Raw genomic sequence first — 26202 nt, 5'->3', positions numbered from 1 at the left:
GTGGCTGTAAGGACTGCCAGCCACCACCAGAAGTCAGAGAGGATTCGCTGCCAGATCCTCCCAGGAGGGGGCGTATGGCCCTGCCAGCACCTTGATTTTAGCCTCCACAACTGGAAGCGAATACATGTCTGTTGTTTCGAGCCACTCGATTTGTAACGCTGTGTCAGGGCCGCCCTAGCAAATGAATTCACCCCTCCTCCTGGCAGGTCTCCTCCTCGATTTCCTCCAACTCCCGGACTGAGCGCGTGTGTGGCTCCCTCGTGAAGGGTTCCAGCTTCTCCTCCACAGCCAACACTGCAGCCCACGGCATGTGTGACCTTAGATTCCTGACCAGGGATTGAACCCGAGTCCCCTGCAGAAGGCAGAGTCTTAACCACTGGACCACCAGGGAAGTCCCAGGAAGTATGTCTTTTCCATGGACTCTTAAGGACCCTAACCCTCCCCCGCCCCAAAATGCATTTTCGTGACTTCACTTTGTTTATGCCTTTTCCTTTAATTGTCCCCTTTCCCCAAGAACTTTCCCAATGTCACCCTCAGCCTTGTGGTACAAAGGAAACACCTTTTTCTCTTAAGTCAGACTGACCTGTGTTTGAAGGTCAGCTCTATCTATAACCTGCTACCAATTTCTTAGATTCTCTAAGCCTCAGTCTCATATCACAAAACTCCTATGTTACACATGTAAAATAATATTTAATAAAGTCACATACAGGTCTCTGGTTCCCCCGTTAGACTACAGATCTTCAACTTTTAAAAACTATAACCGACAGTGAGAACACATTTTGTATTGCAACTCAACTCACACATGTACACACAGCTCCCACCCCCGCCCACATATACATAGAAAACAGAAACAATTCTCGTGAGTAGCGCGTGCCCTTACCGCTTGTGGCACACATTACTCTGTTCTTTCATATAGTGGTCAGGACTCACTAAGCGGATCTCATGATGCACCGACAGTGAAAAATGCTGAGACGGTTTGGGTTCTTTTATGTTAGCACATTTTATTTATTTTTGTATTGCTCCTGGCCAGCGCAGTGCCTGGCACAAAGTGGGTATCTGACAAATACTTGCCATAGACTTGAGTTTTGCTTGCGGGCAGGAATCTTGTCTTGGTTATCTTGTATCCATCCCACAGCTAGCATAATTCTTCCCACAACGTTTAGAGATCAAATGGCTAAGTCCAGGCCTACTGCAAGGCTTTGGGGATCAAACATTTGTTGTTGTCTTTTTTTATATATACTTATTTTTATTTATGTATTTATTTGGCTGCACTGAGTCTTAGTTGTGGCATGCGGGATTATTTTTTTTTTTGAAGATTTATTTATTTTGGGCTGTGCTGGGTCTTCATTGCCATGCAGGCTTTCTCTAGTTGCAGTGAGCAGGGGCTACTCTGTGTTGCCATACGCGGGCTTCTCATGCGGCTTCTCTTGTTATGGAGCACAGGCTCCAGATGCACGGGCTTCAGTAGTTCCAGCACGTGGGCTCAGAAGTTGTGGCCATGGGCTCAGTTGCCCTGAGGCCTGTGGCATTTCCCCGACCAGAGATCAAACCTGTGTCGCCTGCATTAGCGGGCGGATTCTTAACCACTGGACCACCAGGGAAGCCGCATGCGGAACCTCTGCATGCGTGCAGGATTTTTAGTTGCGGCATTCGAACTCTTCCTTGCAACCTGTGGGATCTAGTTCCCCGACCAGGGATGGAACTGGGCCTCCTTGCATTGGGAATACGGAGCCCTAGCCACAGGACCACCAGGGAAGTCCCAGAGGTCAAACATTTGGATCAGTCAGTATATGACAGGCACCTACTATATGGTGAAGCTTCAATGCCAGATTGATGGCTCCTTCCTCTATCCTAAAACCAGTGTGGGATTGCCGAGAGGGGGATACTGAATAATGTTGCCCACCTGAGAAACTTGAAAAAGAAATAAGACACATGGAGGCCAAAATACCACCTCTATTATTAATAAGGACTAGATCAGAGAACATATAATAACGTGAGAACCAGTCTGGCCTGTTAATTAAACCTGAATTAAACCTGAACCAGGCCCTCCCTGTGCTGAAGGACTACACAGACTGGCAGAAGGCGGCTCAGATCCGAGAGGAAAGTGGGAGGAGCCGAACTCAGCAGAGCCAGCTTGTCTTTCCTAAAATGCGCCCATTAGACAAGTTATTCCTCCCCTGACTAGGGAGAGAAGGGATCAAAGGGCGTGGAGAGACCAGACGTAGTACCGAGTACATATATATAGTATGTATTTGCGTGCATGAAATACTAAACAATAAAACAACCCAAAAGTGAACGTGAAAGTCGCTCAGTCGTGTCTGACTCTTTGTGAGCCCATGGACTGTAGTTCATGGAATTCTCCAAGCCAGAATACTGGAGTGGGTAGCGTTTCCTTCTCCAGGGGATCTTCCCAACCCAGGGATCGAACCCAGGTCTCCCACATTGCAGGTGGATTCTTTACCAGCTGAGCCACAAGCGAAGCCCAAACAATCCAAGGAATACCACAAAGTGTGGTGGTGGTTTAGTCCCTAAGTCATGTCCGATTCTTTGCGACCCCATGGACCGTAGCCCACCAGGCCCATGGAATTTCCCAAGCGAGAACACTGGAGTGGGTTGTCATTTCCTTCTCCAGGGGATCTTCCTGACCCAAGAATCAAACCTGGATTTCCTGCAGTACAGGCAGATTCTTTACCATCTGAGCTATGAGGGAAGCAGATCCCCAAGTAAGGACTTAATTATTTGCTAAATGGAGTTGACACTTGTGTTTCTCAAGTCTGACTGTTCATCAAAACTTCTGGGACATTAAGTAATTAGAGGCCCTCTCTAACCCCCTCCCCAGCTTCCATATACTTTCCATGAAACCCAGGAATCTGATTTGAAAGCTTCCTGGGTAATTTCAGTGTGCAGGTGTGGGCTGAGAAGCATTGACTGAGAGGAGGTAGACAAGTGATCTGGACTCAGGAAGGTCCTATTGAGGGGGAAATTGCACCGATGTTGCAGGATACGAAGGATTGAGATAGAAAGCAGAGCATCTGTACCGGAAGGAGGACAGTAAGTAGAAGGACTCCAGAAATAACTGTGGCTCAGGGGTAAGCTCGAGACCTTGTTCTTGAAAACGCGTACAAAGCTTATCCCTGGAAAATAATCTATGCTAACAAATGACAAGACATTATTGCAGCATGGCTTAGTGGGAAAGACCGTGAACTGTTGAGTTATGAGATGGCTCCTGGTTGTGTGACTTTGCCTCCATCACAATATCCATCATCTAGATATTTAAGGATCATTTTTTTTCCAGTGGTCATGTATGGATGTGAGAGTTGGGTTATAAAGAAAGCTGAGCGCCGAAAAATTGATGCTTTTGAACTGTGGTGTTGGAGAAGACTCTTGAGAGTCCCTTGGACTGCAAGGAGATCCAACCAGTCCATTCTAAAGGAGATCAGTCCTGGGTGTTCATTGGAGGAACTGATGTTGAGGTTGAAACTCCAATATTTTGGCCACCTGATGCAGAGAGCTGACTCATTTGTAAAGACCCTGATGCTGGGAGGGATTGAGGGCAGGAGGAGAAGGGGACGACAGAGGATGAGATGGTGGCATCACTGACTCGATGGACATGGGTTTGGGTGGACTCCGGGAGTTGGTGATGGACAGGGAGGCCTGGCGTGCTGTGGTTCATGGGGTTACCAAGAGTCGGACATGACTCAGCGACTGAACTGAACTGTAAGTGGTGCAGGCAGAGGGACCCCTTCCAGGGTCCAAGAGTGGGCTCTTGTCTAACACTTGGAAACGAATTGTCCCAGGAGAAACAGTGAGAAGCAAGAAACTTTATTGGGAAGGGGTGCCCGGGAGGAGAGCAGCAGGACCCCAGGTATGTGGCTCGAAGTCTCGGGTTTTGCGGAGATGGGGTTAGTTTCCGGGTTGTCTCTGGCCAATCATTTAGACTCAGTGTCCTTCCTTGTGGCACACACATCTCTCAGCCAAGATGGATTCCAGCACAAAGGGTTCTGGGAACTTGGCAGGACATATCGTCTCCTCCCTCCTCCTTTCAGTCCCTCTCTTATTCTCCTGGTTAGGTTTCTGCTGGCAGCACATCATTCTTTTATCGAGACCTCCTGTCGTGAGACAACTCCGGCAAGTTGTAATCATTGTGTCTGGCCACTGTGGGCGATTTCAGTGAACGGTTCCCTAATATAAAGACTGTGTGAGTGCTCAGTTGTGTCTGAATCTCTGCAACCCCATGGACAGTAACCCGTCAGGCTCCTCTGTCCATGGGATTTCCCAGGCAAGAATACTGGAGTGGGTTGCCATTTTTTCCTCCAGGGGATCTTCCTGATCCAGGGATCGAACTTAAGTTTCCTGTATCTTCTGCAATGGCAAGCAGATTCTTTACCACTGCGCCACTTGGGAAACCCAAACATAAAGACTGGAGTTCTTACAGCATTCTGGGGAGGTGGTTACAGTCTTCCCCATTTCAGGAAACGACACTGCATTTACCTAGAAGCTCAGGTTACAAACCTTGGAGCCATTTTTTAAATTTCTTTTCCTTACCTGTCCCCATGTCTAATCCATTAGCTAACCCTGATGATTTTCCTTTCAAACCGTATCCCAAATCTCTCATTTCTCACTGACTCCATTGTTCCCTTAAGATCATTAATTACTGAAACCTATTCAAGAGCAAGCCTTTTCAGTCTCCTCTTTCACCCTCATTAAGAGGCTCTTAGCTGGCTTAAAACTCAACATTCATGAAACTAAGATCATGGCATCTGGTATTATCACTTCATGGCAAATAAAAGGGGAAAAAGTGGAAACAGTGACAGACTATTTTCTTGGGCTCCAAAATCACTGCAGATGGTGACTGCAGCCATGAAATTAAAAGATGCTTGCTCCTTGGAAGGAAAGCTATGACAAACCTAGGCAGCGAACTAAAAAGCAAAGACATAACTTTGCCAACAAAGGTCCATCTAGTCAAAGCTATGGTTTTCCAGTAGTCATGTATGGATGTGAGAGTTGAACCATGTTGACGAAAAAAGATGTACAACTTGAGAGTTGTGAGTTAAGTTTTATTTGGGGCAAAATGAGGCCTGCAGCCCGGGAGGTCTCTCAGATAGCTCTGAGAGACTGCTCCAAAGTGGCAGTGGGGGAAGGTCAACATAGAAGGTTTTAGTGAAGGGGGAGTTCAATACCATGAAACACTCGTTTTACAAAAGGACTTTTTTGTTAGTCATGAGGGCCTGATGTCACCATGAAGGGATTTAGTGCTTCTCTAGACAGAGGAGATACAAGGATTGAGATCATAAAATCTGTTCCTAAAAACATCCAACTATCTAAAGACCTGTCCCACCAGATTCCCTGGAGCACAGAGTGCCTCACTCTACCTTGAATTCCCTCAGGCACTGTTGAAGGTCAACAGCTACAGCCCCACAGGAGTTCAATCTCTGGAAGAGGCAGATGGCAAATCCTTTGTTGTTCAGTCGTTGGCAGCGCTCTTGGTAAGTGCCAATTTGTAGTTGACAACCGTAAAGAAGGCTAAGTGCTGAAGAACTGATGCTTTTGAATTGTGCTGGACAAGACCCTTGAGAGTCCCTTGGACTGCAAGGACATCAAACCAGTCCATCCTAAAGGAAATCTGAATATTCATTGGAAGGACTGACGCTGAAGTGGCTAAATTTGTTTGCCCTTTGTGGCTTTTGTGAGAACAAAAGAATGCAGAAACAAAAGAATGTTATCAAGCAAGAGAAATAACAATAGCAGAGATAATAAATCAGTCCTAAACTCCCAGCTCTGTTAGAAAAGTGGAGATGAGCCTGAAGCACTTTCTTGAGCTCCTTTGCAGAATTTAAACCTGAGGTGCAGTAGTAAAGAATTCGCCTGCCAATACAGGAGACTCGGGTTCCATCCCTGGTTTGAGAAGATTTCCTAGAGGAGGAAATGGCAACCCACTTCACTACTGTTGCCTGAAGAATTGGATGGACAGAGTGCTACAGGTCATGGGGTTGCAGGGAGTTGGATGTGACTGAGCAACTGAGCACGCATGCATGCACAGACGCTCAACCACCAGATCAACTAGAACCTAAGGGAGGAAGATGTTGACTCTTTCTGACCCTCCTGACTTCAGTCAGCTAAAGTTTGCATTCTCTTGACCTTCCAACCCCCTTCATGAATATGCATGTACCCTTAGTTTCAAACTTCCCCGGTTTTGCTGTAGGGGAAAACACTGATTTGGGAAAGTTCCCCAGTGTTCTCCTAACTTACTGCAAGTAATGAGTCCTTCCTTCTGCCTTGCGGCCCAGTTGTGTCTTTTGGTTTGACACCCTCCAAGAGGTGAACCCAGTTTTCGGGTAACAGCTTCACCACTAGTTGCTCCCATCACCTGGTATACTCTTCCTCTAGATCTTTTCATGGCTGAATCCTTCCTGTCATTATTCAAGTCTCAGACTAAATGTCACTCTCTCAGGTAGGCTTTTTCTGATCCCCCAAACTAAAATAACACCCCATCTTTATCACATTGTCCTGCTTGTTTTCATTATAGGAATCAGCAGTTCCAGAGGTTTCCCTATTTACACTAATTGTATCTTCCAACTGTAACACAGACACCTTGAATGTAAACACCTTTGTCCTATTCACTGCTGTATCCTCAGCACTGATAACAGTGCCTGGCAGCTATTAGGCTTTCAATATACGTCAATGAAAGAGAAGATACAAAGCTTTAAAATAATTCTTCCAGCTTCATGTTGTTTTCAACCATTCAACTGGATTTTAATAAAATGTGTTTTATTTATGCAATAGAATTGAACTACCTATGCGGAAAAAAATCAATGGATTTTTTGGTAAATATATATATATTAATAATAGCACGAGATCCATTCTCTCTTCATAGAAACCCTGTATTAAATTTTATGCAAAGTCATTTTGACTTAATGTATTTTGATATGCAGTATTTGCTCATAATACTGCTGCTTAGGAAATTTGTTGTTTAGTCGCTTGCTAAGTCATATCTGACTCTTTGTGACCCTATGGACTGTAGCCCGCCAGGCTCCTCTGTCCATGGGATTTCCCAGGCAAGATTATTGGAGTGAATTGCCATTCCCTTCTCCAGGGATCTTCTCGATCCAGGGATCGAACCCACGTCTCCTGCATTGGCAGGCAGGTTCTTTACCACTGAGCCACATGAAAAGCCACTTAGGGTATACAGCCCACAGAATGGAGCAGCTGGGGATGGCCAGGATCTATTCATCAAGCAATCAAGCAACTGCTGCTCAGATTTTGTTGGCTTGTTTTTGGAGACAGAGTATTACCCCAAAACTGATATCAATAAAAAATCAGTTGATCTAAGAAAGAAATGGAAACTTTAATTTTAGCCAAATGTGTGGATTATAATCCACAAAGGACATCTGAGAAAGCTGTAAGAGCTGTTCTACCCATCAAGACACAAATATGGCTTTTGAGACAAGGCTGTACATTAAGTATTGTATGAGTGACAGTTTACAGAACCCATATCTGAGCACTATCATGGTGGGTCACGTGACCCCTCAGACAATCAAGAAGGAATGTCATCTTTTAAGGAATTGTTTTGAAGTTAGGAGAATGTTGCTCTTTATGGTTGATTTCTGCTGATGCGGAAGGTTTGGCATAATACAAATACACAATGTACAGTAATGGGGAAAAAGGAGGCCGAAGGCTAGAGAAAACTTGTTGAAATTTTTCCTGTCTTGTCATAAAATACAAATTTTATTTCATACTGGGTTGGCCTCTTGACAGGGGTTGAGCCAAAAGACACAACCAAGCCAAAGAATGGCATTAGGAAGCTTTTATTATTTGCAGCGAGTAAGGAGACGCTTACTCCTTGGAAGGAAAGTTATGAACAACCTAGATAGCATATTAAAAAGCAGAGACATTACTTTGCCAACAAAGGTCCATCTGGTCAAGGCTATGGTTTTTCCAGTGGTTGTGTATGGATGTGAGAGTTGGACTGTGAAGAAAGCTGAGCGCCGAAAAATGGATGCTTTTGAACTGTGGTGTTGGAGAAGATTCTTGAGAGTCCCTTGGACTGCAAGGAGATCCAAGCAGTCCATCCTATAGGAGATCAGTCCTGGGTGTTCAATGGACGGACTGATGCTGAAGATCAAGCTCCAATACTTTGGCCACCTGATTCGAAGAGTTGACTCATTGGAAAAGACCCTGATGCTGGGAGGGACTGGGGGCAGGAGGAGAAGGGGATGACAGAGGATGAGATGGCTGGATGGCATCACCTACTCGATGGGCATGAGTTTGAGTAAACTCCAGGAGTTGGTGACGGACAGGGAGGCTTGGCATGCTGCGATTCATGGGGTCGCAAAGAGTCGGACACGACTGAGAGACTGAACTGAACTGAACTGAACTGACTGAAGGAGAGCAGAGGATTTTTCCCAAAGCAGTGTCTTCCAGAACAGAACTGGGAAAGTTTTTAAGCTAAGGGTATATGCATATTCGTCAAGGGGCTTGGGAGGTCAACAGAGTCTAGCTTTAGTTGGATTGAAAACCAGAGAGTCAGAAAAGGTCAACATCCTCCCTTAGGGTGCCTCAAGGGGGTTTGAATTTTGCAAAACACCTCAAGAAAGTGCTTCAGGCTAATGGGAACTATTAAGACAGAACTGGGAGTTTACAAATGATTTGTTATCTTTGCTATTGTTACTTCTATTGCCTGATAACAAGACTTTTGTTCCTTGCAGTTCTAGGACAAGGGGGCTGGGGGGGATGGCCAGGTGAAGATCACAAAAACTTGTTTAGTCGCTCAGTCTGTCCCACTCTACTCTTTAGGACCCCAACAGGCTTCCCTGTCCTTCATCATCCCCCAGAGTTTGCTCAAACTCACGGGGTCACAAAGAGTCGGACATGACTAAGTGACTAACACTACACTACTACATGGCCATTGATGGAGTCTGTGAAATGGCTTAAGCCAAAAACGGCTTCTGTTCTCTTCCTCAGCGGACCCTCCACCTCGCCTGCTTAGAAGTGGCCAGGGGAAAGGAATCGGAACAAGAGTGGAGAGGTATGTCAGGGAGCAACAGACTTATAGCAAATCATGAAGGCTATACCTGGCTCCTTCTAAAAGTGCAATACACATTTCTCCTCATTTCTTCTGGGGCCACCTCTTCAAGGAATGAGTGTCATCTGGCGGAATTGAGGAGTTTTAATTTCAGTGGACAGTCATTGAGATGATCACATCGTCCTCTTTCGCGGCGTGTTTGAGCCAGTGCGGCAAAATCTTCACTTGTGGGTCATCTGTCACTTGGTCTCAAGAAAGCGGCTGAACGAAATTCACAACTCAGGCAAATCAAGGGCAAAGCTGAGAGGTCCGTAAGTCCCTCGCGGGCCGTTTCCGAAATACATTATCTATGAAAACATATAACAACGTCTATTACGGGGTGGGGGGTGGGGGGTGGGGGGAGGGAGACTGCATGCCTCTGGCCCCTCTCTTTGGCAGGGACGCAGGTCCCTCCTGAAAAGTCCCAAGTATCCAACTCTCGCCGCCAGCAACAGGGCTAGATTCACAAGCAACCCGTTTTTCAGGCAGCTGCGTCCCCTTTCTTCCTTCTTCGTGGTTCGTCGGTCACGGTGGCTTCAAACAGAACGACTCTGTGTGTCTGAAATCAACCCGGCGCTTTGGCACACCGCGGGAGGGGTAGACCACTGCACGGCTTCCGAGAACCGCAGTCAGTAGGCAGAGGTTGGGCATGAGGGGGAAAAACCACAGGCTGAGGGAGGGAGAAGGAAAGCAACTGCGTCGGCGGTGCATTCTGGGAGTTGTAGTCCCCTAGGGGGCGGCCTCCCCAAAGCTCCAGCAGGCTCTGCACTCCATCTCCCAGCAGGCCCCACGCCGCAGAGGCGGCGAGCGGTGGGGGCGCCAAGTGACGAACTGCCGCAGGGGGAGGGGGCCTGGGGTGGAGAAGCGCTGCGGACGCCGCGGGGAGACGTTACCTGCCGTGCGCGAGGGGGGCCGAGGGACCCTCGGGCGGGCGACCGCGAGGGTCAGGCGGCCGCCGCACGCTCCGGTGCTCGCCCTCGGTCCGCCTCAAGGGCTCGCGGCGTCCGCCATGGAAGCACATCCGGCCGCCTCCGGGGTCTCCCGGAGCCGCGTCCCCGGGTGCCCGGAGCGATGAGCGAGTAGGGGCGCCCCCACGCTCCGCCTCCCGCCCGCCATCGGTCGGTCGCCCTGAGAGGGACCGCGCGGACCGGCTGCCGGCCGCGGGGCCGCCCCCGCGCCGCCCCGCCCCGCCCCGCCTCCCGGGGGCGCTGCCGGCGGGTGGGGGCGGGGGGCGTCCGCCGCTCATGCCGCCCCGGCTGCTGAAGCCCCGGCCGCGTCGCCCGCCCGCCTGCCCGCCCGCGCCCGCCGCCGCCCCGCCGCCCCCAAGATGTGGCACAACGTGGGGCTGACCCTGCTGGTGTTCGTGGCCACGCTGCTGATCGTGCTGCTGCTCATGGTGTGCGGTGAGTGGGTAGTTCACACCCGCCGGCTCGGCTTGTCCTGCCGACGGGCTGGTTCTGTCTCTCGTTTTTAAAAGAGGAAAAAAGAAAAAAGATGGTCTGGGTGGGCAAGTGTCGAAAAACCACCGGTTCTCCACTTGCCCCTCGGGAGTGAGCCCGGAGCTGGGTACCCCTGCCCACCGCGGGCCCGCTGGCGTCCCGCAGAGGAGGGAGCCGGGTCCAGCGCTGGGCGTGTGGACCCGGGATTAAGCCTGGCCGCCGCAGCGCCTCGATCGCCACCCTTGCCACAGATCAGCCCTTATCGTCACCTTGGCCTGTTTGCGAAGGTGCAGTGATTCGTCCTCTTTCTGTCTTTTTACACGTTCTGACTCCCGATGGTAAAGCGAGGTAGGTTTCATTACCTTCCTTGAACCAGGGACAGAAGCAAGAGTTGGCTTTGCCAGCACGCGTGAGATTGTTTGCTTGGAGTTTAGGCGTAAGCTCAATCCCAAACAGCAGTGTCGAGACGAGGCAGAATTTAAAAAACACCGGCTATATTAAACTTCCAGGGTCAGGTAACCTAACTCTTAGTTCTGTAGTAATGGTGCTATTTTGTTTGCTGTGATTTTGGTTTTTTTTCTTCCCCTCCATGGAATGAGAGAACGTGAAACTTTTTTCTCAAGGTGATTTTAGCGCAATTGTAGATCTTTTTTTTTTTTTTTTTTTCTAATACACAGTAACTGGTAGCTACCCAGCCATCTCATCCTCTGCCGTCTTCTCCTTCTGCCCTCAATCTTTCCCAGCATCAGGGACTTTTCCAATGAGTCGTCTGTTCACATCAGATGACAAAAATACTGGTGGTTGGATGGCATCACCAATGCAATGAACGTGAACTTGGACAAAATCTAGGAGATGGTAGGGGACAGGGAGGCCAGGTGTGCTGCAGTCCATGGGGTTGCAAAGAGTGGGACAGGACTGGGCGACTGGACAACAAACAACAGCAGACAGCCACAGCTCTCTTAGCAAAGGGGCTGAGCAATTGTGAACATTTGGGAAAGTGTTTACAACCAGATGTCAGTGAGTTTGCTTTTTCATAATTATCACATTGAAGTATGGATTCAGATTGATGCAATAATTGGTTAGTATTCAAAATATGGGGCTTAGTCATTATGTGATTAATGCACCAAGTGCTGAGAGTCAGCTGTGTTTGGAAACATTGAGGCTTGTACATATATGTATATTTGTATTTATATACTTGTATGTGTATTTAAAATTTCCTTTTACATGACCATATACATGTGTATATATAGATAAACTTGTGTGTATTGTATATTTTTAGTTTTCTTGCTTTTACTAAGGCACTAGAACTAAAGTTTCTAACTTACAGGCTTTCCTGATGATAAAGCAATTGAAAGGAAGGCCTTTCTCAACTTCCTGCCTGTGATGTCAGGATTTGGGGCTAATTGTAGATGTTTAGGATCCTTGAAATAAGGAAAACCAAATCTTTGTGATTTGTGTGGTTATGAGGAAGTGTGTAAACATGCTTTCCTTTCTGATTTGAACATGCAAACTACCTGGAGATGGCAATGTACCATGTAAACCATACACCACTTCCTTGTTGTTCAGTCGCTAAGTCGTGTCTGACTCTTTGAGGCCCAGTGGATTGCGTGCACTTGTCTGTCCTTCACTATTTCACATAGTCTGCTCAAACTCACGTCCATTGAGTCTGTGATGCCATCCAACCATCTCATCCTCTGCCACTCCCTTCTCACCATTTTAGGGTATTTGCCAAACTTGCCTTTGAGACCTCAAAATTCCTATTTGCTACATGTCAGACTTGCTCTCTCAACCTTCAGTAGCTGTTTGACTTAAATTCTACTCATTTTTCTAAAAGTACCCTGCCTTTGACTTCAGAAAACAATGTGGAATGAGAGGTGAGGTCCTTATCAATTTATTTAACCTTTAAATAAACCTTTAAAGGCCTTGCTTCCAAATACAGCCACATTAGGGATTAAAAAATCAATGACCTGGGGCCTGCCCCAAGAAATGCATAGCCTGAAAGAACTCTGTCCGGTTCTCTCACATAGTGAATTCTCATTTTCAAATTTCAGGTTCCTTAGGGAGGTCATCCTTCTCCTATCTGTTGGTTGTACTTTCTTGCCTCTCATTCATTCTAAAAATATTTTCTACTCCCACCATTCACCGAAACTGCCGTTGTCAAGGTCAGTAACAAATGGCCTCCGTATCACCAAGTCCATGGTCACTTTTGAGTTCTATTTCTCTTTAACCTCACAGACTCGTTCTGTCCAGGTGAGCATTCTTCCCAAGAAGCATTTCTTGTGGCTTCTGTACACTCTGCCTTCATGGTGTTCTTCCTACCGTAGTGGTTAATTGTTTTATCTTTTCCTATCTTCTCATCCCCTAGAATTTAACTCTTTTTGACTTAAATCTATGATAGGAAATATTTTACATTACTCCCAGTACATTCATAAGTATATAGATTACATGTATCAATCAGCTTATATGTACATGTATCTATCTTCCCATCATCGCTCTTATCTCTGAAATAAAAATTTTACAGACTAGTACTTGGCCATTACTCCATGAGATGCATGCTATTTTCTACACTCCTATAATATATTGTGTTATAATAAAAATATATATATATATATTTCTGTTTTCACCTTCCTTCCGTTCTGTCCCTTATCTAGTTCTAAAGATTTAAATAGTAACTGTAATGAATGACTAACAGTGGTATCTCCAGCTATCACGACTCGCCTGCACCCTAGGCTCATGCCTCAGTATCCTGACTTGGAGATCTAATAACCATCTCAAACTAAGCACATCTAAAACAGAACTTTTGGTTTCTACCACCTGTTTGTTCCTCCCTGCTCACATGTTACCAGCAGCCAGGGGCTTGGGTGTCATTCTTGGATTTGCCCTTTCCTTACAAATACTCACTCCACCTGGAAGTCACTTCAGTTTTCTCTCTCTCTCTTTTTCTTTTTGCCTTCCAGTATTACTGAGCTATAGTTGACTTACAGTACTGTATAAATTTAGAGCTTCCCAGGGGGCTCAATGGTAAAGAATCCGGTTGCAATATAGGAGACAAAGGTCTGAACCCTGGGTTGGGAAGATCCCCTGGAGAAGGGAATGGCAACCCACTCAGATATTCTTGCCTGGAGAATCCCATGGACAGAAGAGACTGGTGTGCTACAGTCCATGGGGTCACAAAAGAGTTGGACACGCCTGAGCAACTTAACAACAATTGTAGAGATCTAAGGAGTGCAACATAGTTGATTTATACGCATCATGAAATGATTATTATAGTAAGTTTGGTGAATATCCATCATCTCCTAGATACAGAAGTAAAGAAATAGAAAAAAATTTTTCCCGTGATGAGAACTCTCAGATTTACTCACTTAGCTTTCATATATAACATACATCAGTGTTAATTATATTTATCTTGTTGTACATTATGTCCCTAGTACTCTTCTTATAGCTAGAAATTTATACCTTCATTCAATCCCATCCCTCTCCTCCCCATCAGCCATAGATCTGATCTTTTTCTATGAATTTGTTTGTTTTTAAGTACTAATTGACTTAACACACTGTTAATTCCTGTTACAGGGTATTGGGATTTGATATTTGTATACATTTCAAAGTGATCACCATGAAAGCCTAGTCATATCTGTCACCGTACAAAGATACTACATAGTTATTGACTTTATTCCCCGTGCTGTACAGTTCATACCCATGACTCACTTACTTTGCAACTATAAGTTTGTACTTCTTAATCTCTCTCACCTATTTCTCCCTGCCCCACCCCCCTCCTTTGGCAACCATCTGTTTGTTCTCTGTATCTATAACTCTGTTTATGTTGAGTTATGGTTGTTCATTTGATTTGTCTTTTAGATTCCACCTGTAAGTGAAATCAGAGTGTTTTTTTCTTTCTCTGTCTGACTTATGACACTAACATAATACCTTCTAGATCTATCCAGGTTGTTACAAATGGCAAGATTTCATTTTTTAACCCCTATGGCTGAGTGATACTCCACTGTATACATATACTTTATCTTTGTTATCTATCCATTTCCCTTTGGACCAACTATCTCCTGAGTTTCAGTCTGTGTTTGTCTGTTTCGTCTGTGGTGGTTTGAATCTTTGGATGTGGCACTCAGTGGTACATCCACATTTTATGTGTTTGTTTCCTCCCACTAGAGTGTAGGCTCAGTGAAGACAGGGACCTTCTTTGGCTTGTTCACTTCTCTCTTCCTGGATCTTGGAGAGTGATGCCTGACTTGTAGAGGGCCCTTGTATATTTGAAGTAGGAGTGAAGAAAGATTGCTCTGTATAAATGATTAAATTCCTATTAGAAACACACTCTTAAGTGTAGTACAAACCACGGTTGTCTCAAACTGGATAGCCCTTGTGTTACTCAGGAAAATACCTTTGTTGCTGCTGCTGCTAAGTCGCTTCAGTCGTGTCCGACTCTGTGCGACCCCGAAGACGGCAGCCCACCAGGCTCCGCCATCCCTGGGATTCTCCAGGCAAGAACACTGGAGTGGGTTGCCATTTCCCCTTAGTGAACTCTTATGTGCAGGTGCTGTGGTGGAGGTCGTGAGTATTCAAAAATTAATAAAGCATAATCCCCAGTATACTTCTTAAATGTCTGGTAGAATTAATTTAGGCCAGGACTTTTCTTTTGGGGGAAGTTGTTAATTACAAACTCACTATCTTTCATTTGGGCTAATGTTGGGCTATTCCAGTTAACCTGTTTTTTCTTGAGTAAGCTTTTGAGTTTGTTTTTCAAGCACTATGTTTAATCTGAGTTAATATTCTCTCATCATTTAATATCTGTAGGATCTGTGATGATGTCTTCTCTTTCATTCTTGGTATTGTGTTCTTTCTCTTGCGTATGGTCAGTCTGGCTAGAGGTTTGTGAATTTTATGATCTTCTCAAAGACCCAGAGATCTTTTTGTTTTACTGATTTTTTAATTTATTCTTTTGGGAGGGATCAAACCATTTTCTTGAGAGGCTTTGAGGGAAGATTGAAAAGCTGGGAGGACAGTGACATCCAACGTCCTTCTCTGAGCCATCTGCCCAGCTCCTCAGTTGCTGAAAGGCTGATTTTTTATTTATTGTCCATATTTTATTTCATTGATTTATGTTTATATATTTATTTTTCTTCTATTTATTTTGATTTTAATTTGTACTTCTAGTTTCTTATGGTAGAAACTTAGATTATTGATTTTAAACTATTGTTATTTAAAAAGGTAAAAATAGGTATCTAATGATGTTAATTTCTTTTCAAGTGTTAGTTTTGATTTTTTTAGAAAAAACTCTATAGTTTCAGTTGTGATTTCTCCTTTCAATTGTGAGTTATTTAGTATGTTTCTTTTTTCCCACCTATATATCATTTTATCATTTTCTAGTTAAATTTTATTATAGTGAGAAAATGTATCTTGTATCATAGCGTTTAAGAAGGTTTACACTTAATGGGCTTCCCTGGTGGCTCAGATGGTAAAAGAATCTTCATTGATGCACTTAATGAAGAAGAGAACTGGAAAAGGAATGGCAAACCACTTTAGTATTCTTGCCTTGAGAACCCCGAGAATAATATGAAAAGGCAAAAAGATAGGACACTGAAAGATGGACTCCCCAGGTTGGTAGGTGCCCAATATGACCAGTGGAGAAATAACTCCAGAAAGAATGAAGGGATGAAACCAAAGCAAAAAACAACACCTAGTTGTGGATGTGACTGGTGATGGAAGCAAAGTCTGATGCTGTAAAGAGCAACATTGCATAGGAACCTGGAATGTTAGGTCCATGAATCAAGGCAAATTGGAAGTGGTCAAACAGGAGATAGCCAGAGTGAACGTTGACGTTTTAGGAATTCTCGAACTAAAATGGACTGGAATGGGTGAATTTAACTCAGATGACCATTATATCTACTACTGTGGGCAAGAATTCCTTAGAAGAAATGGAGTAGCCATCATAGTCAATAAGAATCCAAAATGCAGACCTTGGGTGTAGTCTAAAAAATGACAGAATGATCTCTGTTCATTTCCAAGGCAAACCATTCAGTATCATGGTAATCCAAGTCTATGCCCCGACCAGTAATGCTGAAGAAGATGAACTTGAATGGTTCTATGAAGACCTACAAGACCTTCTAGAACTAACACCCAAAAAAGATGTCCTTTTCATTATAGGGACTGGAATGCAAAAGTAGGAAGTCAAGAAACACCTGGAGTAACAAGCAAATTTGGCCTTGGAGTACAGAATGAAGCAAGGGAAAGGCCAATAGTTTTGCCAAGAGAATGCACTGGTCATAGCAAATAGCCTCTTCCAACAACAAAAGAAGATGCTACACATGGACATCACCAGATGGTCAACACTGAAATCAGAATGATTATATTCTTTGCAGCCAAAGATGGAGAAGCTCTATATAGGCAGCAAAAACAAGACCGGGAGCTGACTGTGGCTCAGATCATGAACTCCTTATTGCCAAATCCAGACTTAAAGAAAGTAGGGAGAAACACTAGACCATTCAGGTATGACGTAAATCAAATCCCTTATGATTATACAGTGGAAGTGAGAAATAGTTTCAAGGGATTAGAGCTGATAGACAGAATACCTGAAGAACTATGGACGGAGGTTTGTGACATTGTACAGGAGACAGGGATCAAGACCATGCTCAAGAAAAAGAAATGCAAAAAAGCAAAATGGCTGTCTGAGGAGGCCTTACAAATAGCTGAGAAAAGAAGAGAAGTGAAAGCAAAGGAGAAAAGGAAAGATACACCCATTTGAATGCAGAGTTCCAAAGAATAGAAAGGAGAGATAAGAAAGCCTTCCTCAGTGGTCAGTGCAAAGAAATAGAGGAAAACAATAGAATGGGAAAGACTAGAGATCTCTTCAAGAAAATTAGAGATACCAAGGAACATTTAATGCAAAGATGAGCACGTAAAGGACAGAAATGGTATGGACCTAACAGAAGCAGAGGATATTAAGAAAATGTGGCAAGAATACACAGAAGAACTGTACAAAAAAGATCTTCAGGACCCAGATAATCACAATGGTGTGATTACTCACCTAGAGCCAGACATCCTGGAATGTGAACTCAAGTGGGCCTTAGGAAGCATCACTGCAAACAAAGCTAGTGGAGGTGATGGAATTCCAGTTGAGCTATTTCAAATCCTGAAAGATGATGCTGTGAAAGTGCTGCACTCAATATGCCAGCAAATTTGGAAAACCCAACAGTGGCCACAGGACTGGAAAAGGTCAGTTTTCATTCCAATCCGAAGAAGGGCAATACCAAAGAATGTTCAAACTACTGCACAATTGCACTCATCTCACACGCTAGTAAAGTAATGCTCAAAATTCTCCAAGCCAGGCTTCAATAGTAGGTGAACCGTGAACTTCCAGGTATTCAAGCGGGATTTAGAAACAGCAGAGGAATGAGAGATCAAATTACCAACATCTGTTGGATCTTCGAAAAAGCAAGAGAGTTGCAGAAAAACATCTACTTCTGCTTTATTGACTATGCCAAAGTCTTTGACTGTGTGGACCACAACAAACTGGAAAATTTTTAAAGAGATGAGAATACCAGACCACCTGACCTGCCTCTTGAGAAGCCTGTATGCAGGTCAGGAAGCAACAGTTAGAACTGAACATGGAACAACAGACTGGTTCCAAATAGGGAAAGCAGTATGTCAATCATGGGAAATGCCGGGCTGGATGAAGCACAAGCTGGAATCAAAATTGCTGGGAGAAATATCAGTAACCTCAGATATGCAGATGGCACCACCCTATGGCAGAAAGTGAAGAGGAACTAAAAAGCTTCTTGATGAAAGTGAAAGAGGAGAGTGAAAAAGTTGGCTTGAAGGTCATCATTCAGAAAAACTAAGATCATGGCATCTGGTCCCATCACCTCATGGGAAATAGATGGGGAAACAGTGACAGACTTTAGTTTATTGGGCTCCAAAATCACTGCAGATGGTGATTGCAGCCATGAAATTAAAAGATGCTTACTCTTTGGGGGAAAAGTTATGACCAACCTAGACAGCATATTAAAAAACAGAGACTTTGCCAACAAAGGTCCATCTAGTCAAGGCTGTGGTTTTCCCAGGAGTCATGTATGGATGTGAGAGTTGGACTATAGAGAAAGCTGAGCGCCAAAAAATTGATGCTTTTGAACTGTGGTGTTGGAGAAGACTCTTGAGAGTCCCTCGGACTGCAAGGCGACCATCTTAAAGGAAATCAGTCCTGAATATTCATTGGAAGGACAGATGCTGAAGCTGAAACTCCAATACTTTGGCCACCTGATGCGAAGAACTGACTCATTTGAAAAGACCCTGATGCTGGGGAGGATTGAGGGTGGGAGGAGAAGGTTCGACAGAGGATGGGATGGTTGGATGGCATCACCGACTCAATGGACAGGAATTGAGTAAACACTGGGAGTTGGTGATGGATAAGGAGGCCTGGCGTGCTACAGTCCGTGGGGTTGCAAAGAGTCGAACATGACTGAGCCACTGAACTGAACTGGTGAACTCAGTGCTCTGATTTGCTGATCATGCCCTCTTCCATGGTGATGAGTTACTTTCAGCCTGTTTTCTTATCTAGAAAATGGGGATAATGATTTCTAGTCTCACTAGTTCAGAGGGCTAATGATAATGAGAGTGTTAAATGCTGAATGTAAAAGCCCTTGGTGAACTGAGAACTCTATGATTACAACTGTCCTCTGGGTTTGTGGCATGTTGATGGTGATGGTTCATTATTTGGTTTCATCTGCCATTGCTACCCTTCTGCTGCCAGCACATGTATCTTGCATTATTGTTGTGTTAGTTGCTCAGTCGTGTCCGACTCTTTTCGACCCCATGGATGTAGCCCGCCAGGCTCCTCTGTCCATGGAATTCTCCAGGCAAGAATGCTGGAGTGGGTAGCCATTCCCTTCTCCAGGGGATCTTCCCAACACAGAGATTGAAGCCGGGTCTCCTGCATTGGCAGGTGAGTTCTGTACTGTTTGAGCTGCTAGGGTATCCCCTCTATCTTGCATACAGAGATGATGTGCAGTGCGTTTTCCTGAACTGCACCCTCTGAACTCATGCTTGGGTACTGGCAAACACAGGCTGAGTACTTCTTTGCTTACCCCAGGATACACAACCTCTGTTGCCAGCCAGTGTACCTGACACACAGACTTGCCTCTTAACCTGTGGAAAACTACAGTACTTGTTTAACAGTTAGTGTACATTTTTTACTGTAAGTGCATCTAGTTTTGGACAGTCCTTCTCCCCGCCCCCTCTTTCTGTTATTCCTTCTCCCCTCCATCCATTTTTCTCTTGGAATCCCAGGGCGAGATAGGAGACCCATGGTCTGTGGAATAAAAATAGGTAAACAGTTTCTGGTGCATATCAGGTTTGGGTGGGAGGACCTGTATGAGCTACACTTCTACAAGAGGCCCTGTAGGCATTCAGTATTCTTGCCTAAAAAATCTCGTGGACAGAGGAGCCTGGCGGGCTACAGTCCGTGGGGTGGCAGGGACTTTGCGACTGGACCTCAGCAGCAGAGGAACTATGGACACTCGGTGTTAGGGGCGTCCTGCCTCTCTCCTGCCCCTCCCGCTGAGCCTTTTCTCCTCTTCCTTGGCCACTTGCTGTAATTGATCCGCTGTAGCACTCATATTTCTTCTTCATCGTGCCTTCTCTTTTCCACACCTACCTGTGCATCAGAATCATCTAGGGAGCTTAGAAAGGATGAGTAAGCACAATCCTGGAGGCTGGTTTGCAGTGTCTGGGGTGAGTCGTTGGGAATCAGTAGCTTCTCCAGGCTCCCACGCAGGGCATGGTGAGTAGCCAGTTTGAGTGATGCACTGTGTGGTCCTCACATGTCTTTAACTGGGGTCATTCCATTGGAAAATAAATAAATGCTATTGAAATTGCTTTCCACTTAGACATGTTCTTCTGCTTAAAAGGGAGAATAGGACTTCCAGCCTCAGCAGATCCTACTCACCTGTAGGGAATGTGACGTGTCAGAAGTATGTAGAAAGACAGTGTATAGTGAACAACAATTTGGCCATAAATGATCCGTGCAGAACATTTCCTCACAGTACCTATCCCAAAGTTAAGACGTTTGTTGTGGTTTAGTCGCCAAGTCGTCCGATTCTTTGCGACCCCATGGACTCTAGCCTGCTGGACCCCTCTGTCCATGGAATTTTCCCAGGCAAGAGTACTGGAGTGGGTTGCCATTTCCTTCTCAGGGGGTCTTTCTGATCCAGGGATTTAAATTGCGTCTCCTGCATTGGCAGGTGATTGCTGTACTGCTTAGCCACCAGGGAAGCCCAAAGAAAAAGCTGTTTTTATTTCCAGGTCTAATGAACACAGCCAGTAACTATCAGCAGTTTTATCTGGCATTGTGGTACCTCTCTTAACTTCTTTGCTAAGTCACACTCTTCCAGTATACCTATTGTGAGTCTTAATTGTCCTTCCTTTTCCAAAATAAATGTTGTGTGATTGTGTTTCCATTCAAACTGCCTGGCATTTTGAGTGTCATCCTCTGTTCAGACAGGTGACACTGATGAACGGTCTGTTGCCTAAACACCAGCTCTCCCCAGCTCTTGAGTGCTGGGAGATAGAGCCCCCGCCCCTGCCGTCTCCCCGAATGACAGCCCTGTGAGAACTCAGTCTTCACTTGGAGAATAACTTGTGCGCTTCCCCGAATCTAGCGAGTACCCCTGCAGCTCTTGGTTGTTCAGGGTTCACCGCTACAGTTTCCCTTTCTAACTCTGCTTTCTCACCCTGTCATTACAGTAGCCATTGAGGAAGGCAGCACAGTGGCTGTTTCTTTGGCTGCCAGGCGGATGAGCTCCACATCTGTATTAGGGAGAATCCTCTGCCTCATGAATTTTCATGGGAAGCAGTGTCCCTACCCACATGCTCCTCCACGTGCAACCCTCACTCCCACCCAGGCAGAATAGGGAAAAATGAGCTGCTTTTCAGGTTTGCTTAACTGCAGGTGCAGGTAATAATTAAAGAGGTGCGACGTGGTTTAGCTGGTGTGGTGGGGAGGGGAGTGTCCAGTGTGGAGGCTGTGACTTGCTACCCCAGCCCCTGGAGTCTCTGATCGGCTACCACATTCTGAATTTTCACTTCAGATTGAATCCCTTATGTTGTTTGGTTGCTGGCAGTGATTTTTTTTTAAGTCTTTTGTTTTGGATGTGTTTTATTAAAGTTGAGAAAGAGTTTGTGATCTCACTGAATACAGTTATGTCTATCTCCCGAGACTGACTGCTGAAGGTGGTCTTCAGTTCCTTTCTTGCAGATTCCTATGCTAGGGGACTTGATTTTCTCTGAACCATCCCAAGGGCAAGAGTATTTTATGGTGGGAGCCCCACTGGTGACAGCCCTTGCCTCTTCAGTCAAGAGTTCCAGCTACTTCCTTTTACATTCTAAATTTCTGCTCATTTTATACTTAATAGCCACTGTTAAAATCTTTGATCTTTATGAGGTCAAGACTATCATCATCTTTGATTGAGCTTGCTTGTAATTTTCCTGATGGTAAATTCACCTTCATAATATCTATTTAGCACTTAACTTTTAGGTTGAGTTCTCAAAATTAACCTGAGAGGTTTTCCTTAGTATCTTAAAATCACCTGGGCTTATTTAGGCCAATTGATGGTATTGGGGTATTTAAAATGAGAAGTATACAGAGTACTCATGATTTATTTGTTGGTTTCTGACTTATTTTTCTCCTGATTTTTCCAGTTGTCAACAATTTTTCTGTGTCCACTGTGGAAAAATTTTGATGTGGACAGAGAAGTACCATTAAAAAGTATAGGTTCCCCCATTGACATACAGATTCAACGCAATCCCTGTCAAAATTCTTGCAATTTTTTTTTCCAAAAATTGACAAGAAAATGGCACATGGAAATGCAAAAGACTCAGAATAGCCAAAATAGTCTTGAAAAAAACAAAGTTCGTGAACTTATACTCTTGATTTCAAAACTGAACACAAAGCTGCTATAATCAACATGATGTATGTATGGCATAAGGATAGACAGATCAATGGAATAGATCTTTGTGACCCCATGGTCTATACAGTCCATGAAATTCTCTAGGCCAGAATACTGGAGTGGGTAGCCTTTCCCTTCTCCAAGAGATCTTGCCAACCCAGAGATCGAACCTAGGTTTCCCACATTGCAGGTGGATACTTTTACCGACTGAGCCACAAGGGAAGCCCAGAAATAAACTATAACATTTATGATCATTGGAATTTTGACAGAATTGCCAAGACAGTTTAATAGAGGGAAGAACAGTCTTTTTACAAATAGTTCTGCAACAGTTTAGTATCCACTTGCAAAAGGATTAATTTGGATCTTTCACACCAAAGTTAAATAAAATCAATCAAAGACCTACGTGTAAGAGCTAAAACTAAAACCCTTAGAAGAATGTGAAGGCATAAATCTCTATGACCTTGAGTTAGTCAGTGGTTCCCTAGATGTGGTACCCAAAAGCATAAGCAGCCAAAGAAAAACAAAACAAATTGGATTTCATCAAATAAAAACTGACTCAGACTCCATCATAATTAAAAAACTACCATACTTCAAAGAATGTGATCAAGACAATGAAAAGACCAGCCCACAGAATGAGGAAAAAATGTTTGCAGATAATATGTCTGATAAACAACTGGTATCAAGAATGTATTTAGAATTCCTGCAACTCAGTAAAAAGATAAGCTGATTGTAAAGTGGGTAAGGAAGTTTAATAGACATTCCTCCAAAGAAGATTTACAAGTGGCCAGTAAACACAAGAAAAAGATGGTCAGCATATTTAGTCATTAGGGAAATGCCATCATAAGAGCCATTCTGATATACCACTTCATACCCGCTAGGATGGCTATAATAAAAAAGGTGGAAAATTGGAAGTCTTGGTGAGGATGTGGAGAAATTGAGAGCCTCTTAAATTTCTGATGGGAATGTAAAATGGCACAGCTGCTTTGGACAGGACTTTAGCAATTTCACAGATGGTTACGTGAAAGTTACCATATGACCTGGCAACTCTACCCCTGGTGTACAGCGAACCCTTGAATAACACGGGTGTGAACTGTGCAGGTCCACTTATATGTGAATTTCTTGCAGTAAATACATACTGCAGTTAAGTACATGATCTGAGGTTGAATCCTTGGTGTGGAACTATGGATATGGTGGGCCTACTGTAAAGTTACAGATGGATTTTCAAAGGTGAGGAACATCTAACCATGGCCTTGTTTTTGGGGTCAGTTGTTATACCTAGGAGAAGTGAAAACATGTTAGTGCAAAAATTTGTGCACTTGGTCATGGGCATCCCATGTAATCCCAAAGTTTGTCTTTATGCCTTGTCCATAGTAAATGCTTGATAACTATAACTTACACGTTTAAATTATGCATCCTATTTTGTAGTATACCCCTGACACAGAGTTAGCTGAAATGTTCTCAATTGATAATGCTGGGCATAATAATTTTTCTGAATGTTTTTTTATCTCTCTTTAGGTTGGTATTTTGTTTGGCATCTTTTTTTGTCAAAATTCAAGTTTCTTCGGGAACTGGTGGGAGACACCGGATCCCAGGAGGGAGACCGTGAGCCTTCAGGGTCTGAGACTGAAGAAGATGCTTCACCGTCTCCGCACAGGATCAGGTCCGCTCGCCAGAGGAGGGCCCCTGCGGATGAAGGCCACTGAGCCAGCCGGTCCTGTGATAGCGAATGACCAAGGGTTCTGGGAGTCTCTCTGTAATGATTGGGCTTTGCAGTTTGCTAAAGGAGTGAAGAACATTCATTCTTGGATTCTAAGTCCAGTTCAAAAAAAGATTTACATGTAAGCCATATGCAAATAAAGGGAATTTCAACCAAATTGGACCATTGCGGATTTCATCGTTAAGATAATTTTTGCTTATATGCTTCAACATATATACTTTTTCTTTCACCCTTGGGCTTTTTTTCCTGCACTGGTGTTAATCTGATAAATATTACAGGCTTGAAAAACCCTATTTTATTAATGCTAGTTCTGTTCCATGTTTCCCCTCCCCCTCTGCCCCCACATCATGCCTTGTCTGAAATTGGGATATATCTCATGGTTACAATCCAGCAGGCAACAGTCATGATGTAATTACCCTCGCCTGGGCACATGTGAACCTCAGGCTTGTCATAGCATCATTACTGATTGTTGGTATCAGATGTGACAGGTTTAATTGGCTTTTAAAAATGTCTTCAAAAAGATTGCACTATGATTCAGCCTTGAAACGAAAAGTCATCTTGTATGCAGAAAAGCATGGGAACAGAGCAGCGGGGCGTGCTTTCCACATCAGCGAAGCAAACATCCGTCGCTGGAGGAGCGACCGAAACTCCATATTTTCCTGTAAAGCCACCACAAAGTGCTTTACGGGCCCTAAGAAAGGAAGATACCCGCAGGTCGACGAGGGTGTGCTACACTTTGTCAGTGAGACGCGGGCAAAAGGACTGCCCATCACACGCCAAGCAATGCAGCTGAAGGCCGGAGAAATTGCCAAAGCCCTCGGAATAGACGAAGCGAAGTTCAAAGCCACCAGAGGCTGGTGTGATCGATTCATGCGCCGAGCAGGGCTGTCGTTGAGGCGTCAAACCTCACTGCGTCCAAAGCTTTCCTCTAACGTTAACCCGCGGGCGGTGCCCGAGCGCCGTTTAAAGCGGTGCTCCATCCCCGGCGCTCTCGACGATGCCCAGGGGGCTGTGGTCTGGAGGAACGCAGACACCCATCTGAACGATTCCGAAGAGTTAGACTCAGACTACGACGTTATAGTCATCACTTAACCAGCTTATTTCGTCATGCACTTCCTTGACATGTGCACAAGGTTGATGCGATAAATACCTGTTTAAAAGCTCTGTTCTAGTAAATCAGAAAGCTAGACTTTCTGCAAAATACAAAAGCATCGTGTCATAGTTGAATTGCCTGTGTCTTTTCTTAGTGATATATATGGTGCATCTTACCGTCGATGGTATCTTAGGTTAGGGGAAAAAAAATAGTCTGTAAGTTTATTTTTATTCCTAGGATAGCAACTATTTATTGGGGAACTTAATTCTGACTCTTACCATATCGTTAAAATAGCTATCCTCTGAGACACGTTTTGGGGCACCCTGTTCATGATTCTAGAGTAGAAATGTGGGGATCTGGGTTCTGTCCTCTTCCTTCAGGAAGGGTAGGCTTCCTTACTCCTTGCACATGGGAGGACTTCACGCTCAAGGCATGTGCCATGGAGAAAACATTTCACAGACAGCAATTCAGTGACAAGGCCTCCGAGGCGCTGGGTATTGAGAGAGTGGGTGGAAATGCCCGCTTTACTGTAAAATGATTCTTGCCATGATCCCTTGTTTGTCTTCACTGAACTTTGGACTGAGTGTTTCCTGGGGAAGAGAGCTATGCATTAAAGAACTTTCCCACTTCGTGTTGCCTGCTTTATATGAGAATAAATTGCAAAGCCAACTTATTTTATTAATCTTAAGTTCTCTCTCTGTTTTAAACGTTTGTTTCTCAAGAACTAGTCATTACAGAGTATCACCTCTATTTTACCACTGTGTAATTTTGTTTGATACCTCGTACTCCATGCTGATAGTTTTATTAATAGGTCACCTAGTTGATGAACACCTGTGCTGTCGTTGTGGCCCTTTGCATGTACTAAAAGGGAATTTACAGAGTTTAACTTTACTTTTCAATATTTGCTAAGGGGAGCGGTCCCCAGCAGCTGAGAGCGGGGCACC

The 26202-nt window shown here is 44.5% G+C and overlaps 1 protein-coding gene and 1 long non-coding RNA gene across 2 annotated transcripts; one reads left to right on the top strand and one right to left on the bottom strand.

The window, feature by feature from the left end:
- Positions 1-7791: 7791 nt before the first annotated feature.
- On the bottom strand, positions 7792-10085 carry LOC136151399 (uncharacterized). The gene is made up of 2 exons (XR_010660022.1): positions 9955-10085; positions 7792-9369 (listed from the first exon to the last, which is right to left on the bottom strand). It is a non-coding gene; the product is annotated as an uncharacterized lncRNA (long non-coding RNA).
- SMIM13 (small integral membrane protein 13) lies at positions 9794-25452 on the top strand. Its single transcript, XM_065912495.1, has 2 exons — positions 9794-10464; positions 23964-25452. The coding sequence occupies exons 1-2, from the start codon at positions 10389-10391 to the stop codon at positions 24149-24151; spliced, it is 264 nt and encodes an 87-aa protein (XP_065768567.1). The 5' UTR covers positions 9794-10388; the 3' UTR covers positions 24152-25452.
- Positions 25453-26202: the final 750 nt, after the last annotated feature.

This window comes from Muntiacus reevesi, chromosome 20 (genome assembly GCF_963930625.1).
Source record: "Muntiacus reevesi chromosome 20, mMunRee1.1, whole genome shotgun sequence".
In the NCBI taxonomy this organism is placed as follows: Eukaryota; Metazoa; Chordata; class Mammalia; order Artiodactyla; family Cervidae; genus Muntiacus; species Muntiacus reevesi.
This window is presented reverse-complemented; position numbering and strand designations above follow the sequence as displayed.